Here is an 11,915-nt window from a genome sequence, read left to right on the forward strand (position 1 = left end):
TTTGTCGCACACGGGCCAGATCTGGCCCAGAAACAGCAAGCCACGACTCAAACTAAAGCCGGTTTGTCGCACACGGGCCGGATCTGGCCCACACACAGCAAGCCACGACTCAAACTAAAGCCGGTTTGTCACACACGGGCCGGATCTGGCCCACACACAGCAAGCCACGACTCAAATTAAAGCCGGTTTGTCACACACGGGCCGGATCTGGCCCACACACAGCAAGCCACGACTCAAACTAAAGCCGGTTTGTCACACACGGGCCGGATCTGGCCCACACACAGCAAGCCACGACTCAAACTAAAGCCGGTTTGTCGCACACGGGCCGGATCTGGCCCACACACAGCAAGCCACGACTCAAATTAAAGCCGGTTTGTCGCACACGGGCCGGATCTGGCCCACACACAGCAAGCCACGACTCAAACTAAAGCCGGTTTGTCACACACGGGCCAGATCTGGCCCACACACAGCAAGCCACGACTCAAACTAAAGCCGGTTTGTCGCACACGGGCCGGATCTGGCCCACACACAGCAAGCCACGACTCAAACTAAAGCCGGTTTGTCGCACACGGGCCGGATCTGGCCCACACACAGCAAGCCACGACTCAAATTAAAGCCGGTTTGTCGCACACGGGCCAGATCTGGCCCACACACAGCAAGCCACGACTCAAACTAAAGCCGGTTTGTCGCACACGGGCCAGATCTGGCCCACACACAGCAAGCCACGACTCAAATTAAAGCCGGTTTGTCGCACACGGGCCAGATCTGGCCCACACACAGCAAGCCACGACTCAAACTAAAGCCGGTTTGTCGCACACGGGCCAGATCTGGCCCACACACAGCAAGCCACGACTCAAATTAAAGCCGGTTTGTCGCACACGGGCCGGATCTGGCCCACACACAGCAAGCCACGACTCAAACTAAAGCCGGTTTGTCGCACACGGGCCAGATCTGGCCCAGAAACAGCAAGCCACGACTCAAATTAAAGCTGGTTTGTCACACACGGGCCGGATCTGGCCCACACACAGCAAGCCACGACTCAAACTAAAGCCGGTTTGTCACACACGGGCCAGATCTGGCCCACACACAGCAAGCCACGACTCAAACTAAAGCCGGTTTGTCGCACACGGGCCAGATCTGGCCCAGAAACAGCAAGCCACGACTCAAATTAAAGCCGGTTTGTCGCACACGGGCCAGATCTGGCCCACACACAGCAAGCCACGACTCAAATTAAAGCCGGTTTGTCGCACACGGGCCAGATCTGGCCCAGAAACAGCAAGCCACGACTCAAATTAAAGCCGGTTTGTCGCACACGGGCCGGATCTGGCCCACACACAGCAAGCCACGACTCAAACTAAAGCCGGTTTGTCACACACGGGCCGGATCTGGCCCACACACAGCAAGCCACGACTCAAACTAAAGCCGGTTTGTCGCACACGGGCCGGATCTGGCCCACACACAGCAAGCCACGACTCAAATTAAAGCCGGTTTGTCACACACGGGCCAGATCTGGCCCACACACAGCAAGCCACGACTCAAACTAAAGCCGGTTTGTCACACACGGGCCGGATCTGGCCCACACACAGCAAGCCACGACTCAAACTAAAGCCGGTTTGTCGCACACGGGCCGGATCTGGCCCACACACAGCAAGCCACGACTCAAATTAAAGCCGGTTTGTCGCACACGGGCCGGATCTGGCCCACACACAGCAAGCCACGACTCAAACTAAAGCCGGTTTGTCGCACACGGGCCGGATCTGGCCCACACACAGCAAGCCACGACTCAAATTAAAGCTGGTTTGTCGCACACGGGCCAGATCTGGCCCACACACAGCAAGCCACGACTCAAATTAAAGCCGGTTTTTCACACACGGGCCAGATCTGGCCAACACACAGCAAGCCACGACTCAAACTAAAGCCGGTTTGTCACACACGGGCCAGATCTGGCCCACACACAGCAAGCCACGACTCAAATTAAAGCCGGTTTTTCACACGCGGGCCAGATCTGGCCCACACACAGCAAGCCACGACTCAAATTAAAGCCGGTTTGTCGCACGCGGGCCAGATCTGGCCCACACACAGCAAGCCACGACTCAAACTAAAACCGGCTTGATGTGTGTGGGCCAGAGATGGCCCATATAACCTCTGCCGCTGCCAGAACTGAGCCAGATGTGCCATAGTTGGCCCAGATGAGGCCCGGATATGTTTGCTATCTGGGCTGCGGGATAGAGGGGTGCTTGTTGCTATATCTTTTCAGAGTGATCAGACTTAAAGTTTTTTTTTTAAATTAATTTTTAAATGTAAAAATACATTACCCATAGACTTACATTGCCTGAGAAAAAATTGCGCCCCTAGTTGCAATACCCGTTAGAGATTAAGGGGAGAAGTCGGATTTCGTTTCACTTTTAAACCGGTTAAAAATACAAGTAAATAATACAATTTCCCTCAAACTGACAAGCTAAACCAACATATCTGATTATTACAGGGGTCAGGGCTCATTAATAATTGATTTCTGGGTAGAGAGCAGTCAGAAAGACGAGAGAAGAATCACTGCTGCTGTCTCCACGGAGCTCACAACGAGCGAATTCATTCTTATTTAAGACCTTTTAAAACGGCGATTGCACGCAATCCACACGTTATAACACACCAAGAGCTAAAATCAGATGTTTCTGAACTGTTTAAAGTAATAACATGATATATTCGCGGCAGCCAAATGTCCGCGAGCTCGCGATGTATTTCTCTGAACACTTGAAGAGAATTTACAGCCTGTCACATTAAAACACTGCAGCGAAACGGCACAAAACAATTAGAAGAATATATTATACACATGAAAATGAGTGTTTATATGTGATTGTGAGATTGTATCTGTCAGGCTGAACCTCACATCAATTGCTATCCATCGTCACAACATGGTAAAGTCATTTATATATATTTTTAAGAGCTTCTTAAATATTAATGCACACAATCCACTCATTAGAACAAAACTAGAGCAAAATCCAGGTGTTTGTTGAGCCGTGCAAATCGAAATATCATTTGACATCGAGGGAGAAAAAGTCACATGACAGCAGCGTTTCGGGGAGAGATCGGACATATAAATACACATTTCATTCACACTGCCAAGCTAAACCAACATATGTTATTATTACCGTATCGGATCTCATTAATAAATTATGTCTCGGGCCAAAGAACCGAGAGAAAGACGAGAGAGAAATGAGCGCTTCATGAGCAGCCCATGCAGCGTAATACAGCTTATGAATACTGGAAGGAAAATAAGTCACGACAGCCCTTTAAATTAAAACAGTGCAGCGAATCAACACAAAAAAATGTGAAGAATATATTATAGAGATCAAAATGAGTGCTTGTGTGATTTTTTTGTCTTAGGTGAAAATAACATCCATCTCTCCAGCTTCAGAGGACAGTGGTCAGTAGACCGGTCAAATCAAGTAGGCTACACGATTATATCAAAATTCATAATAGCTTGGCGAACATAAACTGTTGAGAAATAAATTGAAAATGGGTAGTATTAATGCAGGATTGAACATTAAAACCCCTTTACATCTAGACAAACTGCATCAATTGAAAGTTTAAAGACTAAGCTTTGATATTTGACGAATTTTGACAAAACGTTGTTGCAGTGACAGTTATTTAGTAATTCATGTCAGGAGTGCAAAATAATAAATCCGTATAATGCCACATTTTGAATAGAAATTCACCACTCACTCATATTCAGTCAGGTCAGCAGCGGTTTATTTGTGTTCACACAGACTCACTGAACAGCGTCAATAAGGATTTATAGACCAAAGATGCATATCTGCGGAGATATATGGATATATTTACTGATGTTTACTTCATATTTCTTCAGACATAATTGTAATTTCTATTCATTTTCAAATTTTCCGATTCTAAAGCATCACTACCGTTACTTATTTACAAAGATTAAGTGGTAACACTTTAGAATCATGGTTCATTAATGTTAGTTAATCCATTAATTAACATGAACATACAATAAACAGTACATTTATTACTGTATTTATTCATCTTTATTAATGAAAATACAGTTATTCATTGTTAGTTCATGCTAATTCACAGTGCATTAACTAATGTTAACAAGCACAACGTTTGATTTAAATAATGCATTAGTAAATGTTGAAATTAACATGAACTAAGACTTATAAATGCTGTAGAAGTATTGTTCTTGCTTAGATCATGTTAACTAAAGTAGTTAACATTAACTAATGGACCATTATTCTTCAGTAACTCTGTTACTGATTAAGTTTATCATCACTTAATTTTAAGGATTTCATAGCTTTTCATAAAACTGTGAACTGATTCTATGTAATACATTATTATTTTCTCTTCCCTTTTAGCCAGTTGCAAACAGGACAAGGCAAGCTGAGGAAAGCTGTTCTCTGCATTTCTCAGAGACAAGACTATTCCTCCCTAAACTAGTGTTGTGTTTGTACTAAACCCAGAGCAGACCTGAATGAATGGCCAGATAGGCCCTGCTCATATTCTCCCACGCCCCCCCTCCCCCCCCCCGTAAAGATAGAATTTAATATAAATAATATAATTACCTTATTAAATGTTTCAGTAGTTTTTGTCAAATATTTGGAGGTAGATGTGCACACTGGTGGTGTTTGAGTGTAAAGTGCTTTGAGTGCCCAGAAAAGTGCTATATAAATGTAAGGAATTATTAGTTATTAATAATTAAATATAACCATTTTTCTCAGTCCATCACAATACTATAGACTGCATTTAACAGCTTTGCACAGGCTGTTTAAAGCTGATCATGTACTGCGTGTGTCTTTACACAAAAACTACATGATGTTAATAGCCTAGAAATGACTCATAGTGAGTCCAGCTGCAATAAAATTAATGAAATCATTGTGATGATTTTATAATGATTATTCATTTTGATTAATATAAAGTTTTTTGAGGGGACCATCTCATATTCTGGTCTGTGATAAACATAACTATACTTTGAGATTTTGTTGTACAAGGTAAACCTCACACACTCACACTCAAACATTCATATGTGTTAACAAAAACAAACCACTGTTTCAAAATGTGTGTGTTTTCTGCATGAGTGTGTGTAATGTGCATTATAGAACAAAATGTCAAGCATCGTCAAGTCTTTTACATTATTTGACTCATTAATTGAATAAAATAGAAAATCTTGAGGGAAGCGGTGAAGAATTAATCTTTATTTGTCAGGTTTTGTTTTCACAGCTAAACCACTCTATTCACAGAGAAAGACTGAAATAAACGTAACTGAAATAAAATATAAACTGAAATAAAACGTGTTTCTTGAGGATTTCTCAGAGGATTTATATATATATATACAGTGCCGATCCTGACCTCCCTGGGGCCCTAAGCAAAATTCTGCTAAGGGGCCCTCTAACTGACCCATGATGCTGTGAGCTATGTAAACCATTTGCCATTGCCACACAGTCACACCTGACACTTCAGTGATCCCAATATAATCCTCCCTCCTTTAAACAAAACAGTCGACAATATAGAACAACAATATAGAACAGAATGAGGTTCAAACAAACAATATTTATTGAATAGAGTATTTCCTATAGAATATTAAGATAACAAGTGAACATTATTAAGTAAGTGAATATTAACGTAAACATAAATAAGAAGAAAATAATAAATTATAACTCTGAGCTTTGGCTTTTGGGATTAACTTAGGTTCTCTTTACAGCCTGGGCATTTTCGGCATCAGTATGGGCAACACCAGTCTATTTGGACTGTCTAGAAGAAACTGAGAAGAATATCACATAGTTAGTTAAACAGTCATTTACTTTATTATTATTTATTTGATATCAAGAATGAACTTTTGTACAAGTTAACATGTAATTCCTGATATCAAAAATAGACATTGGTAGATAAAAATGTAACTATTAGCTATTAGTATTAATATAATTAGTATTAGCTATTATTGACTAACTATCAGTAAAAATAATCAAGAATTCACATTGCAAATAGTAAAAAAATGTAATGCTTGATATCAAAAATGCATAAACTGTGAACGAATAAAAGCTAAAATGGCTTGCCATAGCATGTTAAAGTTTTTTTTTTTTTTTTTTTTTAATATATATGGTGAAGCAATGCTTGATTTATGGTTATTATTAACTGAGCGATGTGCATCCACACATTGACCAGTATGTCCAGCTAATCAACATTTTAAATTCAATATAGCCTATAAATCAAGTCAATCACTGTCAAATTATCAATACATTGCTTTCCATTTTGCATAATTAGTGCAGTGCAGTTGTAGGCCTATAGAGTTTTTAACTACACATTGACTGAGACTAGATAATCAGTGTCTTGTTTTAAAAGTATGTAGGCTATGTATAATGTGCACTTTTGATGAGGAGTGCCATCATTCACGCCCATATATTGTACAGTCTGTCTGGTCTCCACATATATTTCTGCTTGAAAAATGCGCATTTCTATTCGTGCATGCGCATACAAACACCGTCGCACTTTGTCGTTTATCAAAAACAAACGTAATAAATAATTGTATTTTACTCTCACTTTTGTCAGGCACAAAGTGATGCAAGAGATGCACTGCCTGCCTGCCCAGCTACCCAGATAGCAATGAGTCGGCGGACCGCCGGCGGCGCTCCGGCGGCAGTAGAAGCGTCAGAATAGCGTAATCGCAAACACGTTTGACGGTGCACCGCCGGCGGCAGCCGCCTTCCTACCGCCTTCGTTCCGCGGCCGGCCCGCGGGCCAACCGCCGTCCCGCCGCCGTTATATCAAAGGCGACCCTTCCGCGGCCCGTCGGAGGCAAACGCTATTTTCGAGCGATCGGTCGCCGCTTGCTTATTTATTTATTTATATATATATTATATATTATATATATATATATTATGCAGTTTATCAAGAATAATGATTGATCAAACCAGACAAATTTCCATTTGGTCTAAACCCTAACGTCAACGTTTTAATTCCACATTTCAAAGTACAGTAACTGTCATTGAAACATGATGTCAGATCCCTGAAATATAAATAACAGAAAAAAAGAGAAAAAAAATAAATAAATACACACACACACACATGCAGGTTTCCAATTAAATTGTTAAAAAAAAAAAAACAGCCTTAGCTTACAAGCAAATTATAACACTTACAATAATTGTTAATAATATAAAGAGGTCAGCTCTGGCATGAAAAGAATTACCAGTAAACATAAGTAATGAGTATATCTGGTACCAAAGAATGTGCAGGACACCAAAAAAAATTCAGGTATAACATCACATTTACAAGCCATTTCTAACAATAAGATAAGTGGTAATAATTTAGAATAAAGCTCTGGAGTAGAATAGACCATTATAATGGCATTGCTGACCTGGGGTACAAGATGTCTCTTGTATCTGTGATAAACATCTTCAAATATATATAAAAAATACTGAGGTAAAAAAAGTAGTAGAACAGATATAACTGCAATGCTGACCTGTGGCACAAGGATTTACAAGCTATATTTAACAATATAATAAGTTAAGCACTATGATAATATCCACAGTGAACAGTGTGGATTGGGCAGTGCAGTCTGACACTTCTGGCTTCTTTAGGGGTCTTGATGTTACTGACTGCAGGATAAAGAAAGGGTTCCAGTTGTCAGTGATGCTGGGATGTCAGTAGTCAGCCTAGGTTTAAGGGGTCGGCTGTGGGTCCCTCTCAGCTGTGCGGCGCCTTTTTCCGCCTTCACGGTCAGATGCTCCTTTCAGGTAACGCGTAACGTTAACCTGGATGGCTTCATCAGTGGCATCCTGTGTTGCCGGGTTCTTCCGGATGGCTCCTGTAGAAAATACAGATCTGTCATTCCATTTGAATGGCATAATGCCATACACATCTACTAAACATATTTTTTATTTTATTTTATTTTTTTACATCCAACTTACTTTGAACAATGGTCTTCAGGAACATGTCTCTAAAACATGCTTTATCCCCAACTCCAGTCCAGGTTGTATTGATGGAAAGGTGATTAGAGAAGATACTTTGAAGCATCCGCCAGACGGTTGTCTTTAGGTCCCTCCCACATTTGATTGCCAAAAACCGAAGCTGAAAATCCAAAAAAAGTGTTACAAATTACATTTCTCTGAAGCTTATCATACATAAATATAAAATGTGACAGGCTATGGATTCAGACTGTAGAATATGCAGTGTACAATCTTAATTCTACTTTTTACATTACCCTATGGAGTTATAAACGAAATCAGCACACTTACAAATCGTTCCTGGAGCTCTTTATCCTGCCTCAAACTGTTGTCAAGCAACGCCAAATCTTCCTGGGTGTCTAGGGGGAGTAACCGATCCCCTGGCAGGGATAACTCTCCAACAGACACATTGGCACTGAAATGTTGCAGCATAGTGTCCATTTTGTTGTCCATGCTACGCACAACATCGCCAAACTCTCCAAGACGTCGCAGCATTAAGGTCTGATCTGCACCTACAGGGGTTAAATAAAATAATAGTCAGTCCTGGTCCCTCAACTACTAAACTATGACATTTATATCTAGGTCTACTACATGTATAGGTGGCCCCAGTGGGAATTAAACCAACAACCACAGGTGTTGTTTGCAAGTTGTACCTGATTGCCCAGTGCGAGCAAACGTCTTCAACATTGTCCCAACTTGCTTCACCTGCTCTTGAAGTGAGCCGCTGTCATCCGAAGCTACAAAATGAAAGGCATATGGTAATTTTGTACATACATCACATACTCTTTCCTAAGTTTGACTTTTTTGTGCATGTTCTTACCTGCTCGTGCAGTGCTTTCCCTCAGAGCTTGGTTCTCCTCCCTCAGAGCTTGGTTCTCCTCCCTAAGGGCTTGGTTCTCCTCCATCACGGCTTGTTTTTCATTCTGGAATCTCTGGAAATCTACATTAAAAAACAAAACAACAACAAAAAAAAAAACACCTAAAGGCACTATTTTCAATACTTTTAAAACACTGGACACTAAGACATAGGCCTAAAATATACCTTCATAGCTGAAAACTTCATGCTGTACACAAGATGCCAGGGGAGTCCAAGGGCCAATTACAGAGCGATGACTTTCTCCTATTGATAATCATTGACGTAAAAATATGTTTGAAGTTATTGCATACATTTAATGAATTGGACTTAAAATGGAACACTTAGTTTAGCGCAACATATTACATACCTCCAGCGTTTTCACCCATATGCTGCCAGGGTAAATTTGCTGCTGGGGGTGTAAAGCTTAGTACTTGACGAGCTGGAAGAGCAAACATAACAGCTTTAACTTCAGTGCAGAGTATTGCATATTCAGTAATGAAACTATAATTGAACTGTGCAATGCTAATGGAATGTACAACACACCTCGACACCTTTCATCCAGAAACTGCTGCGGCGAGTAACCAGTCAAGTGTCCTAATGAAAAACAGATTATGATTAAAGGATTCCTTATCTTAAATAGAAGCAATAGTTTCCAAGACAAAAAAACGTCACAAATAACATCACTTACTTGTACTCAAACTCTTGGCTCTGTGAAGTGGAGTCTGAATTTCTGGAGAGAAACCTGGTTCTGAGAAAGAGGAAACAGAACTTTGAAAATCTAACAAAGGGTATAGTTTAGTGGCAGGATCACAAATCAAGCATCACAGCAATTTTACATACCACCTCTGAAGTCTACAGATGGCACAACATTTTCCTGGTTTTCTGGAATCGATGCAACTTCTGGAGCATCGGGCAGCACTGAAACCTTGTTACCAGGAACAATGTTTTAAAGCTCAAAAGAGGTTGTCCAAACGACAGCACTGCTGGTGCATCTGGAAGACTAGACTCCTCTTCATCAGAAGAGGCCTGGGGTCTATACTTGGAATTTGAGATTCTCTTTCTCTTTCTCTTCTTGTCATCGTCCGTCGTTTCAACGCTAGAACCTGTTTGGAAGCGCACCAAATATCTCATCGCCTCTTGCCAACATTCTAGAGCAGGGAATAATGAATGAAAGTCAGTTATCCACCATAAACAGACAAAGAAAATACACAGATGAAATGCAGGAAAATCAAATGCATAAGTCAGAACCATTTACCTGCTCCCTTCATAAACTTAAAATGATGTTTCTCCCAGGTGCTGTGTGGAGGCGTGCAGCGGATGGCTAAATTGTTGCCTTTGTCTTTTTTGCGGAGGTTAAATGGGGGCCAATAGCACATGCCCTCGCTGAGCCACACTTGCGGAACCACTGCAAATGGCTGATCCTCCTCATCAATAAACTGAACAATGGCAAACAGCATCTAAAATAGAAGAAAAACGTGCATAAAGTAAAAATTGATTAATTTCCAGGCAAAATAAATTAAATTCTCACCCCTTCAAAAAAAGCAGTCATTTTTACAAGTGGATCAACGGAAAACCAGCCTTTCCATCCAGGCAAGGAAGAAGATAATATTTCTTCTGCACATTTGCTATATGGGTAAAGCGGAGTGTATCTGACAGGCCAGATAAATGAAAAATGCCTAGCTTGGAAGATTCCACAGGGTAAGTGAAGAAATCGACCATGTTCCGGAACCTCTTGTAGATGAGCAAAGTGTTAGCAAGACCGAAAAAACACAACAGAAATGCACATAAACTTTACTTTGCTGACCTCAAACTTAGAGAGGAGAGAAGACAAGTTTACCTGATTGTTGTTCCCGCAGTTCACTTTCATGGGTTTTTTTTTTCCTCTTTTCGTGACCAGAAGGATAGTTTCGCTTCATTTTGTCATGGATGTTGTAAACATTAATTGACGGTGACGTGACGCGCTATGACACGAGGAGGAGGCGGGGCCTTGAGTAATTTGCGGGGCCCTACGCAGCTTGCGTAGTGAGCGTATAGGGCTGATCGGCTCTGTATATATATATATATATATATATATATATATATATATGTGTGTGTGTGTGTGTGTGTGTGTGTGTGTGTGTATGTGTGAGTGTGTGTGTATGTATGAGTGTGTGTGTATGTGTGTACATGTATATATTATACTTAAGGAGCTCATTAATTAAACACAATTTGGAACTCATGTCCACAATTTTTTGTGTTCTGTCATTAGTTGTGTCTTAATTTGTTTAATAATTATTACACAAATAGTATTTTAAAATAACATTTCACAATTGTTTATTTTACTCTATAATTAACTATTAATTTATTCTTCATTTTGTCTATTCTGTATTATTCCACCGTTGATATTACATATTCTTTGTAATTCTTGATATTACATATTCATGTTTAAAGATGTATTATTTCAATTTTTTTCCCAGTATTTCAAAGGGAATGAGCTGTGTTTTGACCTGAGACACAAGAAAGAAAAAAAAGTGGAATTTGAACTCAGAGAACGCAATAAAACAACTGCATTTAATTGAATGTACATTCAAATTACATTACATGCATATGTCACAGTTATACTAAATTAACATTAGAATTGTAAACCGAAAATAATCAACGAAATCAACAAGTGAGACAAATGTGAGCTTTCATAATTCCTTACGAAAATTAATAATTTTCCAAACCTAACTAAATAACTGGAGGCAACGTTTTTTTTAACTGCACGTGGATCACAAACCTGAAATCGGTTGATAAATGTGAACGTTATCGTGTTTTTATTCAGAATAAACCGCAGCTCCCCGTTTACTTCCATGTATTTTTAAGGCAGTCTTGCCCTCACTAACATGGCGGACGTGTTGACGTATCGCAGCAACGGCTCAGAGCGGCCAATGAGGCGTCTAGTTATTTATATGTCTATGGTGCTAGGTGTGTGTGTGTGTGTGTGTGTGTGTGTGTGTGTGTCAGTCAGACACCGATTGGTCCTTCCCCATGTCAATCTGAGAGTGTCATATCCGGACACCGCCACATCGTGTCACATGCTTCCTGTAAACTTCCTGGTTCATATCTTACCATAACAACACTGAAACACC

General features: G+C 40.7%; 1 protein-coding gene across 1 annotated transcript; it reads right to left on the reverse strand.

The window, feature by feature from the left end:
* Positions 1-6,955: 6,955 nt before the first annotated feature.
* LOC127943983 (uncharacterized) lies at positions 6,956-9,750 on the reverse strand. Its single transcript, XM_052539958.1, has 10 exons — positions 9,646-9,750; positions 9,494-9,553; positions 9,349-9,399; positions 9,173-9,244; positions 8,992-9,069; positions 8,770-8,889; positions 8,603-8,686; positions 8,241-8,461; positions 7,914-8,073; positions 6,956-7,810 (listed from the first exon to the last, which is right to left on the reverse strand). The coding sequence occupies exons 4-10, from the start codon at positions 9,189-9,191 to the stop codon at positions 7,665-7,667; spliced, it is 828 nt and encodes a 275-aa protein (XP_052395918.1). The 5' UTR covers positions 9,192-9,244; positions 9,349-9,399; positions 9,494-9,553; positions 9,646-9,750; the 3' UTR covers positions 6,956-7,664.
* Between the last annotated feature and the right edge of the window lie 2,165 nt (positions 9,751-11,915).

Source organism: Carassius gibelio, chromosome A3, assembly GCF_023724105.1.
Source record: "Carassius gibelio isolate Cgi1373 ecotype wild population from Czech Republic chromosome A3, carGib1.2-hapl.c, whole genome shotgun sequence".
NCBI lineage: Eukaryota > Metazoa > Chordata > Actinopteri > Cypriniformes > Cyprinidae > Carassius > Carassius gibelio.